At 42.1% G+C, this 21,885-nt stretch overlaps 1 protein-coding gene across 2 annotated transcripts in view; it reads left to right on the forward strand.

The window, feature by feature from the left end:
- The window catches only part of vps50 (VPS50 subunit of EARP/GARPII complex), an 82,042-nt gene that overhangs the window by 40,917 nt on the left and 19,240 nt on the right, over window positions 1–21,885 (forward strand). Inside the window, exons 13-23 of one of the 2 annotated variants that reach the window (XM_079288482.1) lie at window positions 136–268; window positions 6,538–6,629; window positions 6,802–6,896; window positions 8,317–8,415; window positions 9,800–9,890; window positions 10,649–10,834; window positions 13,071–13,189; window positions 14,528–14,634; window positions 15,836–15,957; window positions 18,299–18,376; window positions 18,932–19,012. In XM_079288482.1, coding sequence (XP_079144608.1) covers window positions 136–268; window positions 6,538–6,629; window positions 6,802–6,896; window positions 8,317–8,415; window positions 9,800–9,890; window positions 10,649–10,834; window positions 13,071–13,189; window positions 14,528–14,634; window positions 15,836–15,957; window positions 18,299–18,376; window positions 18,932–19,012 — 1,203 coding nt within the window. The remainder of the gene's footprint in view (window positions 1–135; window positions 269–6,537; window positions 6,630–6,801; window positions 6,897–8,316; window positions 8,416–9,799; window positions 9,891–10,648; window positions 10,835–13,070; window positions 13,190–14,527; window positions 14,635–15,835; window positions 15,958–18,298; window positions 18,377–18,931; window positions 19,013–21,885) is intronic. The other variant, XM_079288481.1, reaches the window with a different exon arrangement.

A 21,885-nucleotide genomic window follows, 5' to 3' on the forward strand; every position in this document is an offset into this window, starting at 1 on the left:
GTCTCTTTCTGAATCTTGTAATTATGTTAAAGTTGTCCAGAAGAGTGTGTTTCATATTTTTTTTCTGCTAGGTTGCTCAGACAACACTGTAAAAGAGCACCAGTGAACTTGTTGTCATCACTTCTCTGTTGGCAGCATATCACCGTGGACAGCTACATTCCCTGCCTGACAGATCTGTGCAAGGCATTGTGGGAGGTGATGCTCAGCTACCACCGCACCATGCAGTGGCACGAGGAGCAGGACAAGCACGAGACCACGCCCACGACAGGTAAGAGACTGTACCCGTTTATCCCGATGAGCTTTGTAATCTTTCAGAATCACTTTATATTCTGCAACACTACTCTATTTGTTCTGACCTTCCAAATACCAGATACAATAACTACTTCTCACTTGGAAACCTTCTGTCTTGCAAAAAACTGATATTTGGCGCCTCAAACTCTCTTTGCTTTTCATGTCTCTTTGCTGCGAATGCCGTGGCCAGAGGCATTGTAGTTTCGGGTTTGTCTGACCGTTCTATTCTCATGAATGAGGGACTTTCTTCAAATTGTACACAAACGTCCACTTGGACTGAAGGTTGAACTGATCTGGGTCCTAATTTGTTACGCCCGGCTCATGGGCCGCAACAAAGGAGGGAAGACGCACACCAGATTTGCAGTAACAATCTTAGATTTATTGAATTAAAGTATTAACACAACAGAGGTTGGCGGAGACCGACAGAGATGACTGGTGTATGACAATGTCACACAAATGTCTGATAGGATAAAATGATGAATTGATGATATTTTGGACAGACGTGGATGTAAACTTACGAGGCAATATTACATTTTTTTATTTTTAAATCGCTCTTTGTCAGCTGTTTTCTCTCTAGATTTTCATAAACACAAAGCCTACATTCTGCTGACACAGATTCAGTTTACAAAGACTTGGCCCAGGAGTGCCACTCTTTCGTTGCTGTGGGAAATCAAGCAAGTAACTCATTAATTTTTTATTTTATTTATTTTTTTGTACATTTTGTGCCGATGACAGTATAAAGTACACTGACGCGGTTCATCAGCGTTTTAGCTCACAGAAAGCAATGATTGGCACATGAACAGAGTAATGAACGTGTGCAGTGTAGTGGTTCGGGTGCTGAAGAGGCAAAATATTTTTCAGCATTTAGAAAGAAAGAAACATTCCTTTATTAGTCCCACAGTGGGGAAATTATTCTCTGCATTTGACCCATCCCCGATATGGGGAGCAGTGGGCTGCCAATGACAGGCACGCGGGGAGCAGTTAGGGGTACAGTGTCTTGCTCAGGGACACTTCGACACAGGACACGGTGCAGCCGAGGATCGAACCGGTGACCTTTCGGTTGGTGGACAACCCTCTCTACCCAGTAAGCCACGGTCGCCCCCAAATACAATTACTAAGCTCCCTTTCAGTGTCGAGGTCATCGTCCTCCTTTCTCCATTAATACAAAGAGATGTTGTAGTTATACAGATGTGCAGTATCTCTCTGGGTGTTTGTATGTATTCATTTTGTAGCGTTATCAAATATAAATCGGTTTGACAATCTGTCCTAATTACTTGAATATAAATGATATGTACACATTGTTGGATTTACATTGTGAAGTGAATGTGACCCAGCCTTATGGGTTTCAAGGATAAATATTTGCACAGGTGATGAAGCATGAGTGATGCATATTTTGCTGATGGAAATGTGTCATGCGTGACTTTGAGTGTGCTCTGGTTTTAAGCTAATGCAAACAGGACCTTCATGTTTAGCTGTTTCAGTTCACGAAGGTACCGTTTACAGATGCAACGAAAGACTTTTTCCACATTTCGTTTAATTTTTTTTTATGTCGTCCCCAGTGACATTCTTGACCTTCCGATATCATTCAGATCCCAAAACTTTGTCATTTTAGAAAAGAAAAAGCAAGTAACTCATTCTTTTTTTTTTTGTACACTTTGTGCCGATGACAGTATAAAGTACACTGACTCTCCACTGGAAACTCCGTAAAGCTGCACTCAAGTTACGGCCCATTAAAGAACAGCAACACGACTGAACACCACATCTGTCCAAACCCAAAGCTTACGTCTGGATCAACAAGAAATGTCTGACTTGTGTCTCAGCCTCTGTCCTTCCTGCCTTCAGTCAGCCAGATGTGAAAACACAAGCCGCGAGAAGCTCAGTCGTCGAGGCAATACACACTCTGTGGTTTAGCAGTAAGCGCCACAAGAAGTTCAATTTCTTACCGGTGTAAGAAAAGTAAACTGTACTGGATTTGGTTTATAGCTCTGTTTTATCCACCTCACCACTGTTTCATCATTCACCCTGCCAAAGACTTAGTCAGATGTGCATTGATTACCTTTCACGAGGTCCATCTATCATCTCGCTATTTGATTGGCTGTCACCTCTGTGTAAAGGTGTCCCTGACCCTGCTTTTGTCCCGGCTTTTTACCTTCCTCCCTCAGCTCTAATGTGTGTGCAGGGTCCATCAGACTAATGATTAACTGTGCAGGCTTTTTGTTTCATTTGTTGAGTATGACCGCCGCAGGCAGGGACCTCCATCTCACACAAGAGGCCATCAAAGTCTTAACCGTCAGGCCCACTGAAGATCACTCCACACACACACACACACACATACACACACACACCTCTCACCTCATTGAGAACGCAAAAAGAGTATTGCATTGAATTTAAGCCTTTGGCCACCTGACATATCGAGCAGGTCAGTGTAATGTTTCAGTAATTAATTTTGCCACTTGATGAAAGGAAAGGTTATTTCAGCAAGGAATATGGGCCAGGGTCGTATCCCGACCTGACAGAATAGATTAAAACAGGGGTTGGGGGGGGGGGGGGGCTCTGTGTGTGTGTGTGTGTGTGTGTGTGTGTGTGAAAGAAAATATAAATGGCCAGTTTGTTCATCTGTTACATGTTCATACAGAGCATGGCCATATATTTTGAAATGTATGGCGGCTGTCTGCTCTGCTACGATAAAGAAAATAAATCAGTTTTCAGCAGTCGGGGTGGGAGTTGGCCTTCACGCCTCATTATTAATCAGTAGTAACATGCGTATAAACTAAACTAGAGAGCGTGTTATGTGAATTACGTTCTGTTTCACTGACCTCCACCAGTACATATTGTAATAAAAATCTGACTTGGCTCTAATCTAATTATTTTCTATATTTACAGATGTACTTATAGATCATGTGTGTAAAGTAATTGGATTTATTTGCAAGCCCTTCAAATGAATCTTCAGTTCTGAAGTTACACCATTGTAACCAAGCCTTTCGACACGTTACGTTGTGCATGTGAATTAAAAAAACACTGCACCAAATCAACACTGAATAAATCAATCATAAATGTATCGGGTTTAAAGTGTGCTGGAATGTAATCCCTTGAACATATGGTGCAGTGCGACAGGCCAATGCTTCCCAATAGTATTCTGTGTTTTAGCATTTTAAACATGTTTCTCACTTGTGCTCATTAAATGAAATCCAGAGATGTCAAGTTGACTTATCACAGTTTCTCCCAAGCCCCTTTGTTCTTTTGGCTTTTTTTGGGAGTGATGCAATTGTTTAAACTAGTTCTGTCCTTAATTAACTCAAACCAATGTTATTGTTATAAGGACAGTGTTTGAAAACCAGTTTAAATTCTAAATTCAGTGAGATAAATGACCAGAGATAGATGAGGATTGCTGTACAAGGCATACACTTTATTATAAAAACACTTCTTAGATTTTTTAAAAACTTAAATACAAAATATTGTTTGAACTTAATGCTCGGCTAAGCGTCTTAACATTATTGCAGTGGACAATGGGAGGCATGGACCCATTAATGACGTATATTAAGGGAACCCCACTGTGCCGAGTTATAGCAATAGAATTTGACATGAGAACCTCTCTGGAGGATTCTTCTCCTCTTTGGTGTATTGAGCCTTCTGTCAGAATCTATAATACCGGCGGGCAGAGCCTCTCTTGCTGCTATTTGTATGCCTCAGAGTGCGATTAACACGGGTCCTGTGGGTAAAGTGGTGGTATACAACAGACTGATGAAACGGAACAACACAGTGAGAAAACCGTGTGAGGCGAACTAGGCTGCATGCTGTAGGACAAGAGCACTCAACACATTTACCATTGCACCTCTAGCTTTGTCAGACTCACAATGGACAGTTTATAAGCATATGTATTTCAATTACAACAAAGATCATTCCCTCGAATACCGCAAATCATATCGCATATTGCAGCATCAGTCAAACTATTTGCAATTAGTCGCAGAACCAGAGATGCCGTCTCTTTTATTCCACACAGTCTTCCTCATTAAAACCTGGTGCCTACATTACCCGTGAGGTTTCTTTGAGCTTTGAGGTTTCTGAGGAGCTCTGATTAATCCAGGCTCACTGATCCCCACTTCTGTCTTTTGGTTTTTCAAACCTTTTAACCTCTTGAGATCCTTTTTGATCGTTTTTTTCTTTTCTTTAACTTACGACATCCAGTTGAGAAGGCTTTCTTCAACTCTTCCTGCCCTTTCTCTTGCTCTCCGTTACTATATTCACACAATTAGATATACACACTGTGTGGGTGTAAGAACGCTTATGTTTGGACTCTCTTTTAATGGATTGGATAGGTTACATTCGAGATGACATTTTACTATTAAGTAACATTCTTTGCCCTAAAAAGGGAAATAAGTGTTTAGTTTATCTGTTATATAAACAGGCTAAATGGCAAGAGAGCTATTTATGGACTCGCTCAGAAGACAAACACCTCACTTCGCGGGTTGACTCCACAGTTGCTCTGTTTTGACTGCAGCTCGGAGATCTTTGAGTCAAGCCGAGCTAAATTATGTGTTTATGTTTTAGGCTTTAGGTCTTTCAACCATCTCACTGCTTCAGAATAAGAAAAACACTCCCCGTGATTCATGCCTGACTAATGTGTCTAACCATCGTCTGGTTCCATGGTGTGTGTGTGTGTGTGTGTGTGTTTGATCTCAAACAAAACGAGATCCACACGTATTTAGGCGGTGACACTTTTATGTTTTCTTCAGTGCTCTTGAACGGCTCTTAAATTCTGTCCTCTTGAATGTCTTTCTCATCAATAGTCTGATCGCCTGCCTGTGATTGGAGCACATGGAGATGGATTCAGTGTGTGGATTGTTTCGTTTGACTGTAAATAAACACTCTTGTCCAGTATTTTAAGAGAATGCTTTCAACCAGAAGAGAACAATATATTTTAAAACAGATGCTGCAGCATTTTAAATCTTTTACTTTGGTTCTTGTTTAAAGGCTTGATGAAGGTCTCACAGATCAAAAAGAGAAATACACTGTTAATGTGTAGCCTAACAGTGTGCAGACCTCGTTTGTGCTCTGCAGTTTGGTACTTTTTGTCCTGCGCCGGAGTGTCTCTGCCTGGATGTGCGCACACTTGGTCCTGAGGTTTTGGCTGTCGGGCCATGAGCAGAGTTATTCCTTTCTCTCTAGGCTGAGAAACTGTTGTGAATATGCTTTTGGACTTGTTATTTGTGTTTATTATATACTGCGCTGCACTGAATGTTGTTCATGAACGATTGAGTTGGAGGCTTCCAGCATATTTATATATAAATCCAAAAAGAGGAGCGTAGCCCCGTAGCTGCATAGCAGACTTTAAAACGTATATGTTCAACGTGTACGTTGTGGCATTTATTCATTTTAAAAGAGACTTATATTAAGCCCAGTAACAAAAGAGAAGACAAACTACATAATCATAGACCCGTCACCAGGATGAGTCTCACATTTTTTTGTTTTTTAAGGTGGGGTTGAGAGCTCACAGGCTCACTGCTGCTGGCTTTCCTACAGGTCCACTTCAAACGGAGCGAGCAAGCAGCTTCAGTCTGATTGAAGCAATTTCCAGCCAGGGGAAAGTATTGCAGCTACTATGACATTGTCGTGTCTGCTGCTCCACATGGTATTCTATCTGATCGGTGAGAAAACAACACAAAGTAGAGGACAGTGAGCTGATGGAGGAGGAACCCCGTTCTCTGGAGATGTTGGTTTAATTTTCGGGCTCCTCGGCACCTTATGTAAGTGTCATCCGGTTTTGTCATATTGTCAGTCTTTGCTCTCTTGACGGACTCTGTGACCTACCTACACTCCTGTCAAATGCTGGCTGACATCCACTTCTGGACAAAACAAAGTCTCAGTATTCAGCCTTACAGACTGTTTACATGGCCAAACTAACAATGAAGGACTCACACATTTCAGATCTGAAAATCAGCTACGTGATATTTCTCCTTTATTATAATATTAGAATGCATCTGAGGAATCATATGTCATCATTATTAAAGGGATGTTTTTCATTTGCTTCTTCATTGGCTATAAGAATAGTCCTTTTGGACTTTTGTTCGGATTCTGATCCAGTCTGCTCATCCAATCATTGTGCAGATGTCCGTTGAAATGAGTAAATGAAATTCTTTGAGTCATGCTCAAATGACACCGTCGAACAACAGATAAATGCAAACTGAATTTCCTCAGTCTGGTTATCAGTTGCTAGTCGGCCTTTGTTCTGTCTTTGAATACCTCTAGATGGTGGCGCGGCAGCAGAGTCTGATGAGTCGGTGGTGGACCGCAGCTACGTGAAGAAGAAGCTGGAGCACGGACTGACACGGATCTGGCAGGTTGGAACGAATAGTGCTCTCTCTCTCTCTCTAAGCATGACTCTTCATGCCGTTCCACAAGCTGCCGTGTCTCTTCCCACAAGTCCGCGCCTAGCTTTGTGTTTCATTTATTTTCTCCGATTTTTTGTTGTTGTTGTCCAAATCACCGTGTGCCTCTCATTTCTGTCCTCAGGACGTCCAGTTGAAAGCGAAGGCCTACATCCTGGGGACTGACATGTCGAACTTCAAGTACGACGATTTCATAGTGGTGCTTGATGTCATCAGCAGGTACGCCGCAAGACCAGAGCAGCCAGCTCACCCTCGTTTCCTCTAATTGGTCTTCATCATCTTGCCATTGCTGTCCCTGTCTGGTCTTTTAAAATCTTTTTCTCAGGTCGATATACTTTCACAAGCAGTCTCTCTCTCTCTCTCTTTCTTCTTTTTTTCCTCAGTCACTTGCTCACTGACTGAATGAGATTATGCGAACAAACACAAAATCCTTTGTCCAATAAGAAAATGTTCATTGACTTTGTTGAAATTATAACACGCTTTAATAATTACACTAACTCTGGTTATGATAGTGTACTCCAGTGTGTTTTGCACTTCTATGGACAACAAATAGGAAGCGTACACACCCTTTGGTCGACCTGCGCGTTGCTCAGCTCGTTGCTGCTCTGTGTGGAGTGAAGCCTGTACTCGACTGGAACAAGTCTGTGGGTGGAGGGAAGAGAATCCAGGATATTATTGTTAATGTTTTCAAGTCCACCTGAAATGTTGTGTATTTATCTGTGACATCCTATTGAATTGTTCTCTGAATTTGAGGACCTGTGACCCAAATCAAAAGCCCCAAAAAGGAAATTTACATTTAGTGTTTGTTGATCTAATGGAGCCACTGTTTGCATGACTGTTGGTATCTGTGTACACACTGTAGATGAGATAATGTATTCAGCTACCTTAAAATGTCAAAATAGAATAATTTAGATGGCTTACTTTAGATCCAGACACTTGTGTCGTCCTTTTTCTTCAATACCACTGCTCACAAAACATTGTGTGTCCCTTGACTGGCAGTTTACAGTTACCAGAGCGAGTCTGTTTACATCGTGTCTGTGTGCCCCCGCTGGCTCAGCTGTCAGTCAAACACACACACACACACACACTCTCACACACACACACACGCACGCACGCACACACACACACACACACACACACACACACACACACACACACACACACACACACACACACACAGTGGTCTTCCTGCAGAGGCTTTCAGGCTAAAGGGCTGTTTTTGATCATTTAGAAAAGCACTTTTACATTTTTTCGCTGCAAAGGAAACCCACACAACATTTAAGGATGGTTTATGCAGAAGCACATATTATCAAGATACAGAGTGAAATGTATATAGTTTGTGCAATAAACCCTTAAAATTACTACTTTATTGATTTACTCGTGTAGATCAAATCATGACCTTTATCACGGTAGCCCTAACTGATGGTGGTTGCATCATTGTAGGCATGTGCGCCACAAATAAAGTAAATATCAATCGGAAGCCATCAAAGAGTCTACTACTACTCTCCTTACGCTGGGTAATCTCACTACATGCTCCATCAGATAACTGCACCAGTGAGAAATCCCTTTGTCTTCTCTCGTTGCCCTTCGTTTTGGTCTGTCGTTATGCGTTTCCTCATCCTTTAACCTTCTCTTTCAGGTTGATGCAGGTGGGCGAGGAGTTCTGCGGCAGCAAGTCAGAGGTCCTGCAGGAGTCTATCAAGCGCCAGAGTGTCAACTACTTTAAAAACTATCACAGGTAAGCTGTCTTTTGTTGCATCTGGATCGTCACCTGGATTGCGTAAAAATTGGACGTACCTTCTAATATTTTCGTGAGACGATGGTTGACAGCAGGTCGCTTGACAGAAACTTTTACACCCAATCAGAACCGTGCTCTATTCCCAGAGCAACCGTCTTCGGAGTAGATGTGTAATTACACGGTAACGCTCACTGACCTGGCAGCATATTTACCTCCTGATTATGTAACCCCCTGCCGACCACATGAATATGTATGCTTTCAAGCAGACAGCGACACATCATCGGATGTGATTTGCATTGATCAGTGTTATGATTAGCCATCAAGATACACCGAAAAGATTCTTGAATATCAGAATGCTAAAAAAAAAAAAAAAAGCTTCACTCCTTTGACACAAATTGTCAACGGAGGTAGACACGGAGGCATGATGGGATGCTGTGTGAATCGTAAGTGAAAAAGAGATTGTTAGAGGTTCCAGGGAGAGAGAGAAGAAGATGAGGAGGCGAACACCAGACAGCATTGTGATGGCATATTATCAACGCCTCTAATGTGTCCACCAGCACACGTACTCGCACATCTGCACTGGTGGCCGGCAGGCTTCCAGCGTGCATCATCTTTACATTAGGTTTGATTAATTTTCCAGCCGGGTGTCATTCCCAAAGAGATTACCCATCGGTGAACTTTGACTGGCTGCTGCCTGTATTGGTCTGCCAGCGGCCTGCAGTAACACACTCCGTCATCGGGGTGGGTGTGTTGTTGGCCTACGGGTGCAGAGGACAGAATGACATTGTCAGGGTTCAGACATGATAAGTAACATCTAAGAGCTGCGCCGTTGGTGATGCCTGCTTGTATTTTCCCCAACTCATTTTCTCCGATTGATTGAAATGTCTTCAAAGCTTTAATGTCCTTTTTAATTCCAGTAGAGGAATATAACTGCAGGATAAGATGCCAGCATGCGCACTGACTTTAAATGCATTTGATATCCCTTCTTTATTTCTGTGCCACAAGGCTTCCCTGTCTCATGCCACCGTTCCTTATTCTGTCACTTCTCACACTTCAAACACCTTTAAGTAACACTGCAGTGTTCCACTGCTCTGACATTTCACACAGCGAGACCTGATATTGACCGACCATCAGGGTGGCTGTCTCGAGCTCCGACAGTTAACATGGAAACATGACACACACACACACACACACACACCTTCCTTTTCACTGTGTATCAGTGACCTTTGCAGGCTTTTTGATGTCGGCACACTTATTCTGGACTCTCGGATTGTAAACGGACCTGAATTCACTGCTGGTCAGCGATGGACACATGTTGACTTCCTTTCCACTTCTTCTTCTTCGTGTCTTACTCTATTCGCGTAACTTTTTCTCATCCCCTCAGGGCACGACTGGAAGAGCTGAGGATGTTTCTGGAAAATGAGACGTGGGAACTTTGCCCGGTGAAGTCTAACTTCAACATCGCCCAGCTCCATGTGAGTAAGAATCCCGTCACTGAGGAGAGAAAGGGAAGCACGGTAGCATTCATCCATCCTACGCTGTCTCTCATCGCACGCACCCCCTGCTGTGAAATTTGCACAATGATATGAAACACACGGGATCCTGCTCAATGGTGTATGTGTGTGCAAGTGTGTCAGCCCCCCATAGGAGGAGTAAAGTTCACTGCATGTTATATAACACAGATGAAGATAAAATGGCTGTAGTTCCGGGTTCCCACACAGTTATAAAATAAACCCTCGAGTATCAGAGCTTAATGTTGATCACGTATCGATATCCAGTATCTCACGGACATATTCTATAGAACCAACTCTCATAAAAGATCCTTGTGCTTACAACATGTTCAGCTCACTTCACAGAAGAAGAAAGAAACAGAAATGACAAATGGAAAGAAAGAGCTGTCCCAAAGATAAATGGAGTTAATTCAAATTAGTTTATTTAAATTTCATGCATCTTGTTTTCCCCGTCATGTCTGTCTTGCTTGGGCACGTTTTGCAACAAACACACATGCCAAAGAATCCCTATAATAAAACCAATGCCTTGAGAATAGTGTGTGTATACACATTACTGTTCGGCTAACGTTGTGGAGTATTTTAACAGACTTTGTATGATAACATGATTTTGAAACTGGGCAAGTTCTGAAATGCTCAAGTCTTAAAAGATTAGAGTTCATCTACGCTACCAAACATGAAATCCATTTGTTGTCTGTCTCTGTCTCCGTCTTCTCCAAATCCAGGAGTTTAAGTTCATGGGCCAGTGTCGCTCTCCGTCCGTTTCCCCGAGCAAACGGGCCGCGTCCTCGACCAGCACGGCTCAGGACGAGCTCTCTCTGTTCCAGCAGTACCTTCAGGAGGGAAACCCCTTCGAGCTGCATGCTGAGAACAAAGATGAGGAGACGGAGGATGTGCTGGCATCGAACGGGGTAAGTGTAATTGGTTGTGTTAAGCATGTTGCCCAGTCAGTCAAAAGGCTGCAAAAGCATTCGTAGTTATACATGAAACACAGTTGTTCTGGTTTATTGCTGTCCATTAGTCTAGTTAACAAGGCTACCTGTTGAGGGGCATCACCAAACACGGTAATGAAGATCCAAGTTGATTAATCGGGACATAATCACTGTGGGTCATCGAGTTGTTGTCCTCACCAGGGCCATAACACACCTCTGTTAATGGTGTAGCGGCACAGAACGTGCATGATTGTTATAACACTTTGACACATGGTCTGACATGTCATATCAGCTGTTAAACAGCTAATTAACTCCTTGGGTAGATTCATTGGCAAAGCAAAAAATAAACTTCATGTTAGAGCTGCATGTAATAATGTAGTCCTGTTCTGTGATTGTTTTGGGCCGCAACGAACAAGATTGAACACATTTTTCTTAGCAACGTTTAGTACTATTGTGTAGTGTTTAGTATATATTAGAAACCTTTTTATTTCTTAGAAACGTATTTCTACTCTGTTTTGTGTTAAATATAAATAGGCAGCACTTTACCATTTAAAATAAAAATGTTTCACTGCTAATTCTGCAAATATCGGTGACAATACAACTCCATACATTACATTTATTTATTTAATTCATTTTAACATCTTTAAGTTTTGACCAATTGTTGCTGCATTAAAAAGGTTTACACTTGAATTGCAGTTCCTGTTCATTTTGAAAAATGTTGACCAAGTTGCTGTTGCACGATTGATTATTCTAACAATAAATAACATTTCAATAAATATATCTATGTATTTATTTCTTGCATTTTGTTTTACAGAGTTAGGAAAGCAATGTTTAGGTCAGGCCTGATGTTGCCTTACACATAAAAGGTGGATCCCAGTCACATCCACACAGTGAGGGATACAGCTTATGAATGAAACACTGGTATCGGATCGGTACCCAAAGCTCAGGAATCGCTGTCGAGACAGAACAAAGTTGGATCGGCGCATTCCTCGTGCATGCATTTGAAAAGTACTGTTACCAGCTAGTCTTACGTCAAGACCCTCCTGTTCCTTGAGGAAGGTTTTCTTTGCCATCTCTCACACACACACACACACACACCGCAGCATTGCCTCTCTGTAGCTGACAAATCCTTATTGGAGCTTACTAGAAATCGTCTCGGCAGGAAACTGGAGCTCAAACACTCTGCCGGTCTTATGGTCTTGGTAAGCAGCACTACTGCTGTAATAATAATAATAACATATGCATTGTGCATTACAACTGTCACTTCTCTGCTCTGATCACAGATTGATGTGACACCACAAGACAAAGAGAAGAAAACACACCTAATGTCTGTCAAGGCTTCTATTGGCTTTAACCAGATATTGAATGCATGAATACAGTGATCCAGAGAATATTAGTACTGTGGACGTTATACATAAGTGCTCCTCCTTTGACGAGCATAAAGTCAGAAATCACTTGGGTTGTTCCTTCAAGGCTTATTTGTTAAACAAAACAGTTTTCCTCTTCAAGGATGGGAGAAGAAAGTACACAGGTGCCCTGACACCCACTTTTTATATATGTGTGTGTGTGTATATATATATATATATATATATATATATGTATATATATATATATATATATATATATATATATATATATATATATATATATATATATATATATATATATATATTTTTTTTTTTCCTAACAGGCTCAACATCAAAAGCAATATCCAACATGTCGGGCTTACAGACGCCCTAGCTTCGCTCACTCTTAAGCTTGTAATCCTTTCGAAATGGCTGATGTGTTGCTTCAGCTTGCAGTAAAGGACAAAGACAATTTTGTCTTATTTCAGGGGAGCTTTAGTCAGACTCTCCTCGGTGAGGTGAATTAATTTTCTGCCTTTCCTTCTCAAGCCAGTCATTTTATGGTTATGCACCCATTAGGACTAAAAGATGGGGATAATTTAAGTTGATCATTTAATTACAGCTGTATGGTTTTGGTTTTACAGCCTTTTTTTTGATGACACGATTTCGCATGGCATCATTTCGTTCACGCTTCCTCAACTCTTCCTCCTCTTTAACAACCGGTGATGTGTCAGCAAAGTTTCACAGCATGTTACAACGGTGTTTGACTTTTTTTATCCCTTCCACTCAGTTCATCCGTACGGCATTTCTTCTTTGCACTGGCCATTTTCCATTGACGTCCATCTGCTCTTTCTCTTCCCTAATTCAAGTACGAGTCAGACGAGCTGGAGAAGAGTGTGTACCAAGATTACGACAGTGACAGCGATGTCCCTGAGGAGCTCAAGCAGGACTATGTTGACGAGCAGACGGGCGACGCCCCCATCAAGAGGTCAGTTCCAAGTCAAACTGTTTTACGCCACTCCGAAGACACACGGCTCGGGGTACGACGTGTGACGTTACGGTGGTCCATCAGATCTGCTCCTGGCTACTTTAAACGTATGAAAGTCAGTGAATGTACACAAAAAGAAGGAGTGACTCATGTTAATCACCGATGCAAAATAACTTTATACAATGAACTTTTTTTAACACGGTACTAAAAGGATGGGAAGTCGTGCATTCCGCCACTTTTATGCATTTAGCAATGATCATTTCCGCTCCCCTCTGCCTCACCCTGCTAAGTAGGCAGAAAGCTTGCATAAAGCGTTTTTGTCTTCCCGTGAAAAATTCTCTTCCTTCCCACCTCCGCCTACGTGATTGGCGACTTTTGAAAGATGAATCGCTGCTTACCAAAAGCAGAGGCAATCGTGCTTCTCTGCACCGTGTGTAAAGCATTCAGCTCATTTAAATGAGTTTTGAACGCAGCGTTTTGTATTATTTTTTTTATTTTTTATTAGTGTGTGTTGATTTCTAAAGGTGATATAATTCATGCAAACAATTACCGTCTTAACATGTTACAGCTGTAATTATTCATGTTTTGTATTTCATAACCCTCCATGTGCAGTTCATAATGTTTTTGTCTGCATGTGTATGCGATGGACTGAAGAACCTGTGTGCGTACGTGTGTTTGTGCATATCTGAGAGCCGACACCCGATTTGCACAGGAAACTAAAATACTAACTACCATTACTTATTCAGTAGCTCCTCATTACAGAAGCACTGTTACAATAATAGTTCCCTGTCATGTAATTCACAATGATTTATGAATGGTGTCTTAATGTTTATGGTCAGTTCTCAGTCCCGTTATTGCACGGATCTGACAGGCCTGATATTCATGCTTAAACTCTCGCCGCATTCGATTTCCTGTTCCTCATGTGTATTAACCGATAGCCACTAAAATGCTAATTCCACATTCTTACAAGCAGGAATCACTAATGGTTCATTGTTGAATAGGTCGCACGGTCACATCCGGAAATTAGAAGGCCCGTGTAATGATTGCTGGCTAATATGGATCGATGAGCAGTGTCAGGTTGTCTGCAGCTCCAGGATCACCGGTTCACAAACTCCACCGTCGTGGGTCCCTCTGTGTCTCCTGCATTGTGTAATGGCTTCTGATTGATCAATTAGAAGACTCGGACCGGCTCTGAGGTTTTTGAACCTGGCCGATCATTTCTGAGGATTAGTGATGTTAACATATATGACTGAGTCTCTTTTCTTCTCATGACTCTGCCCGACTCTCTCTCTCTCTCTCTCTCTCTCACCCCCCCACACCCTGCACACGCATCATCAGTGCGTCCCGAGAGACCATAAGAAGCAAGAAAAAGTCAGACTACAACCTTAATAAGACCAATGCACCGATTCTCACCAATACCACCCTCAATGTCATCCGGCTTGTCGGTGAGTCCTGAGCACGCACACACACACACACACACACACACACACACACACATCCAGTACACACACTTAGCCCTGCCTGAGAGCAGCACAGACGTAGCCGCAGTGGGCTTCCTCTCTAACCTGCTAAGATATCTATTAATTCACCAATAAAGCCAGCAGCTCTTTGCAATCAGTGCACTCTGCTGTTCTCTGCTTGCTATCTGTGTGACTCAGCTGCACCGATAATTATTATCCTTCAACCTGAGCTCTGACCTTTTCGTTTTCCAAAGAGGTACTTGTGCGTCTCCGTGACGCGGCTTCGAGGACGTCGGAGCACTTCCTTCGGCAAAGCGTGTTTCTCGGTGGTGTGACCTTCATAATGTGATTTCCGTGTGTCAGAAAGGAATTAGACGAGGCAATTATCTTTGCCGTGTGGTTTGTACGGATGGAAAAGTCTTCTGCCATTTCATTCATTTAGTAATTGAGGATGACACCGATTTTCTGTCATTCCAACAAAAACCTGGTCCCTCCTACCAGCTGTTTTCATTTGAAGTGTCCTCTTTGTTTCCGTCTTCGGTTCGTACTTCAGAACGTTCCGGGACACGCCGTGCAGTATGAAATAGAACGTGTGTTCTCTTATTGGTAATATTGATTTAGAGCTGTGTGGCAAAACTGAGAGAAAAGCCTAAGTTTGAGTCCAAGCAATCACTTCAAATTCAGTCTGTGCAGCTTTGTGATGGAGTTAGATTGCTCCCGGAGTTCAAGAGAACGAGTGTGAGAGAATAGTGCTGCCTCAGTGGCAATACCAGCTAGATTGAGTTTATCTCTATTTTATTTCCCCCACCATTCATCAGTTCTGAGTCAATGGTAACCTTGTTAGACCCCTGTACCTCTGTAGTTATTGCTTTTGTTACCTGAACTGAATGCTTGCCCTCGAGTTCATGCAAATGCAATGCGTTCCTGCTGAAGTTCTTCCCTAAAGGATGTGGCTCCACCATGATTAACTTCCTGTAGTTTAAGTCTTTTAATCTCCCACACGATGTACTTAAGAACAGAAGCATTTAATTTATTATAAACTGATACCGGGTTAAAAACAACTCTTAAGCCTTAAATAAAACCCAATGCGTGTCCACTGTGATACACCCTGCTATGCAACCAGGAGCACATAAAGCTTGTCCAACAAACTCCTGCTAACTGTTTATTCACTGTCATCTCCCAACAGGGAAGTATATGCAGATGATGAACATTCTGAAGCCGATCGCCTTCGATGTCATCCACTGTGTGTCGCAGCTCTTCGACTACTACCTGTACGCCGTGTACACTTTCTTTGGACGTAATGACATGGTACAGTATTTTTTATTTTTTTTTACACACATGTTGAATTAGTAAATCAACACATAGTATGTTTTAGAGTAATTCCACACGGCCCAGCTCAACCACAGCCGATGTCACAGCTGGGCGTGGTCTGTTGTACTTGAGACCACACCCAGCTGTGATGTAGCGGAGTGTTGTAGTGCCGTGGTACATCGCTGCTTCACAGGACGCTCTAACTGAGCTACAACAAATAAAGAGTTTTGAAGTTACCACAAGTAGAGGGGACTTTTTCTTTTTTTTCCCATTGCAATGCCTGCGGCTACAATATATTACTTGTGCTGCATCAGCGGTACGGTGCTTTAAGAAAATTGCCTTCATCTATTTCTAAGGCTAGAATTTTTGAATTCTCATGTTTATTAGATAATATATGTACATAATCTTTCCGTCTTTTCGCTTCGCTCTCTGTCTCAGTACAAATTGAAGTTGAACGATAGTTTACAGTCGGCGAGCCCACTTCCCCTCGCTCCATGGAGAGACTATCGTGTCTTTTGTAGTGCCTCGCAAAGAGAGAAAACGGCATTTGTGTCAGTATCACCCTCGGGGGGGAAGTGATAATGATAGCGACATAAATGACTTCTGTCCCATCGAGGTGGAAGAGATGAAGAGGATGAATGCTCCGCGGGGGCCGCTCCACTGCATATTATTGATGCGTTTGTGTTTTTGTGTGTGTGTGTGTGTGTGTGTGCCATGGGGAGATGAAGGGAGGGAAGGTGACACACTGGTTGAGAATTGACAACTTGATCTGACCACTAACGGTTAAAGTACCGCATGTCACACATAGACTGGATGTCATTTTTTTTTTTTTCCTGAGCCTTCCCCCCCTTCTTTTTTTCCATCCCAGTGTCCTTAGTCTTACATACTCTGCTCCTTTCACATGTCATCGTTCGTCTTCTGTTTTTTTCTCTCCTCGCACTGTTCCCCTTCCAGTCTGCATCTCTCTGAAATTCTGACTCTTTTTTTCCCCCGTGCACCTCTAGTCCTCATTAAATGTGATATCGTGAACCGGCCCATTTCAATAATAGTCTTACTCAGAGAGGCACCTACAGCAAAATGCTAATGCCGCCCATGAATCTTTAAAAAGATCTCTGAAAATTGCTATGCACATATGCTGGTATTTTGACCTAGGCTTTGCTCCCTTTACACCGCTGGAATCAAGATGGAGCTGCTTGACTCCCCCGCTTGAAGAGTAATGGGTGACATTAATATTCAAAAAGGGTAAATACCCCGTTCTCTGTGTATATTGACCCTGTCAGGTCAAGCTGCACCATTGACTCCGTCACACATCTGCTAAAGCTGCATTATGTGCCATGCTCACAGATTCTCCAATGCCATTAATAAACCGGCTTCTAAGTATTCGGGGCTGAGAGAGGCAGGGTTATAAACTATTTTTGGAAAAGTGATTAAAGCTTTAGAATTTTGGAAAGTTAGCCCCATTGGATTAATCTAAATTAAAACGGAGAGAAATGTGAGGTGAAAGATGGAGGGAAGATAAAGAATTTTTAGTATGTTGCTCCGTTTGGCAGTATGATGGCAGAAAGAAGGGAGGAGAGAGGCTGGGTACCAAAACAATGATGTGGAATGATACGTAGGGAGAGAGAGAGAGAGAATCAGGAAAGTATCTGATGTTTGAATAGATGGTTTCTGTGCAAGAAACTGTCATTTTTCATTCTCGGCTCCTGCCTCCCACAGACGGTTGCTCCCGATGAATTATATTCATCTTGCATGCACATGTGCAAGTCAAAGTTAATACACCGTCACAGTCTCCTGTGACGCAGAATAAAATAAAATACCCCTTTCTATCTTCTCCAGGAAAAAATACGAAAATGCTCCAGAAATGTTTGATCCTACATTCCCCATAATGCAACTCAATTAGCGTCTTTCGTTGCACTCTCCCTGTGCCCACCTCTTTCACACACCAAATCTCAAGTTTTCAATACAAGCCTTCTGTTAAAGATGCTGAGATAAACAAAATAACTCTGATGATGTCGGCAGAGTTGTTTTTTTTCAAACCTTGGAAAGCTTCCTGCAGAGACACAGCAGGAAGTTGTATCGTGAAGTCGCTATACAACATCACCGCACTGAAAGGGAGATTATTGAGCTGGACGTATGTTTCAGTTTCAGACTAAGTACAAGATTAAAAATGTCATTTCATTTTAATGTGAGGCAACAATCAAGTGTTAATGTGTACACAAGTAATTTCACCACTTACTTCCATTAATGTAATTCTGTTTCTGTGTTTGTTTGTTGTTTTTTGTTAACGTGAGACTTTGCTTCTTGTTTTTCCTTTCTGCTGCCCATTCGTCATCCATAGCCTGTCCCAAGCCCGTCTCTGCCAACTCACGGTGGCAGAGACGCGGGCCCTGCCAGGGTGGTGGGCCCTGCTTGCTTGGTAAGAGTAGATCTCTGGAAGCATTAACGACTAACGCACAAGGTTGTCTCCCCCCCTACCTTGCGAGTCCAAAATGCTATAGTCAACACTTGTGGTGTGGTGGATTTGAAGTGACATCAAACACATGTGAAAGTGATTTCAGTAGCATTTAGATGTTTGAGTTTGCTGTGCTTTCTACCTCTCCACACTGAGATTGATTTTGACTTCTACTCCTCCAGTTTACTCCGCCCTCTTTTGGATTAGACTCGGCTAGAAGCCGAAAGTAAAGATTCTCTTGTCTGCGACTACATGAGATGAAAGTGTGTGTGTGTGTGTGTGTGTGTGTGTGTGTGTGTGTGTGTGTGTGCGCACCTTCACACTCTGCTGAATTGTGTGTGCTGTTCAGGAAGAGGAAGGTGTTTGTGCACGGTGCAGAAAGTAATTGTATGTGTGTGTGTATATATATATATATATATATATATATATATATATATATATATATATATATATATATTGTGTACATACCGGTAGATATATATGTAAATATATGTATGTGTGTGTTTTGGAATTGTACAGTATGAGTCGTCGGGTCTGGGCCTTATCAGCAGCAGACTGAGAACCACACTGAACCGGATCCAGGAGAACCTCATTGACATGGTAAGACTGAAACTCTTCCTCTGCTCCTTGTCGTCTCACTTTCTCTTCTGCTCGCGCTCTTTCTTTCTCTTTTTTACCGTCGCTCGTCGTTACCTCATCCCGTCTGTCTCATTTTCTGACACAAACATGCTCTCTCCGCTCCCCTCTCTCTGCATTATTTTTTTTTTTTTACCCATCCACTCATCCACCCTGACCATATGTCTGATCTCACGGCTCGTATCGCCACAAAATGCATTATGGGTCGTCATTAACTGGCCAGCAGTGAACTCACACACCTCTCTGTTAAAGTGGCCTCACCAGGGAGGATGTGTGTGTTACTCCATTAGGGCTCTCAATCACTGCTCCCCTCTGTAAAACTACATAGTGACGATTACTCTGGTGCAGGCAGAGCTTTCTACACTTTTGTCTGATAGCGTATCTTTCTACAGTCTTTCTGCTCTGTTACATGATGAAGCATGTATAATCTCCCACGTCTGCCTTTCATTTGTCTCCATATCAGACGGCCTGTGTTTAAAGAAGCCTTACCTGGACTTTAGTTTGGCCCTAATCTGCAATAGTTTTGCTCCCCTGAAGGCGAAAATCAAATGCTGTTTTTCTTTTGTTTTTAATGAGAAAAACAATGAGTTGTGTCTGTGATGTACATTATTATTCAGAAGCTCCAGAAACCAGACTGCTTCAATTCAGCCCAGAGCAGCTGTTTCGTAAAATAAAGAGGACAATATTGGTTATGCGTGTTAAATTGGATTTTATCATATGTCACAAATTGTGACTGACAATATATATTCTTTTCCCATGGTGAAGTCCTGTATAATTTTAATTTTAATTTTCTGAGAACCTTTGGGGCTTTCTGTCTCTCAAATATCCTTTCTAATTCCATCTCTGTGTTCACACAACCCCACATGCCATGCTGCAGGACGAATTATTAAATGTGCCACTAAGCACTTTTCTTTTTGGCTCACACAGCATCCAAAGCACCTTTTTAAAACAAAGCATTTCTTAGACAGCGTAGAATAATGGCATTTTGCTGTGATGTTTACAGCTTAGCAGTTCAGAGGTAGAGCTGACGAGGAGGAGAAAGCTGAAACAAAATGAAGCGGTAAGGCGGAGGTGAGAAAGTGGATAAAAGTCAGAAAAGCAAGGATGAATTATCAAAACTTTAAATTTGCAATAGCAACTGTTTGCACCCCGATTATTTCTTGCCCATTTTCAAATGTCGGCAGAGCTCGGTGCTCAGCTGTGGAGAATATGTTTATCATCTGAGCGGCACACGGACAGACTGGGTGGAGAAAGAGAACAGGGATGTGTGGGTTTTTTTTTGATTGAGTTCAAAACGATGTTAAACCTTTAACGCTGCGCACACACACACACACACACACACACGCACACACTTCAGATGGGAATAATCATATCACTTTGTGTGGCAATCACAGGCTGCGTGATATTAGATATATTTAAGAGGGAGGACACTGACTCTGGCTTTGTAATTACACCCATCCCCTCTCTAATGTATTGGAAAATGCTTTTAGTCTCTCCTTCCTCGTATAAAAAAAACTGTTTTAGCTCATCTCGATAAATCATTCAGTGTTGGAGAAAAAGCCCTATTTTCCAAACTTATAGAGCACTGCCTCACTCTCTCACTGCTCTTCTGTGTTTCACATCATGATGTGCTCACATAAATCTCTCTCACACACACACACACACACACACACACACACATATATATATATATATATATATATATATATATATATATATATATATATATATATATATATATTGTCATTTATAACAATTAATATTGAGTTTCCATTTGGCTTATAAATCTCATTTTTTAATATAGGCGTCTTCGCTCCAAAGTGAGAATTTATTCACGGCGAGTACACAAACACACTCCCCCTGCATACAAATACGCACTCCAGAGATTGCAGCAGGCTAGACCTCATTTGTAAACGGATTATAAAGTTAATTGCACACTGCATTTCAATTGAGCAGCCGAATCCTTGAGGTTTTGTTTCCCTGATTTGCCGTCGCAACTGTTTGAGTCCAAAACCAATGTGCTGGTAATGACTCCGAGTCCCATATGAACGTCAGTGAGATTCCTTCTCATCGTGTCTCAGGTACAGAGGGGGCTTCAGGTTAAATTGGGAGCTCCACGGGGGAAAAGTAAAAGATCATCCCCTTGTTTATGTGCTCTTTCTCTGTTATTCTTGATTACCTCTCTGAAACCCTGTCGCTTCTCTGGGTTTTGACAGGGAGTGAACTCGAAATTAAAACTATTTGACTTTGAATGTTTTTGTTGAGTGTTTGGAAGGTTGTGCGGTTAGGCAGCAACTTCTGAGAGTGGCAGAGACGTTGTTTCCTTGTTCACATATTCGTTTACCACAAAACGGTGTTTAATCCCGAGCGCTGACATCAACGCCGTTCTCTAGTTCGCGTGTGAAATACTAACTTGTGAAGCTCCGAACTGAATTGTTTCACTTGAGAGGAATCAGCTGTCTCATCAAATGATGATTTACTTACAATCCTTGCTTTTGAAAACAAAAAACTAAAAAAATGAATATTCTGTTGGTCATATTGCTTGGGGCAAGTTAGATGACGGTGCCGGATGAGAGTGGTGCTGTATGAATTCCATCTGCGGCCATATTGTCGCTGCCAGAAAGTTCAGCTGTTGAGAGCCGTTGCTGCAGGCGAGAGCTGACGCAGCCGAGCATTTGCGACGAAGTCCACCGTCCTTTTCCTTCTCTCAGTACCACCACCAGTATTTACTCTTTCAATCGCTCGCTCTATTTTTCACACTTGTTTTTCCAACTCTCTCTCTTTCTCATCTCTCCCCTTACGTTTTCCTCCTTGCATTTTTTAATCCGCCGTGTTCC

The sequence above is a fragment of the Melanostigma gelatinosum genome, assembly GCF_949748355.1.
Source record: "Melanostigma gelatinosum genome assembly, chromosome: 17".
NCBI lineage: Eukaryota > Metazoa > Chordata > Actinopteri > Perciformes > Zoarcidae > Melanostigma > Melanostigma gelatinosum.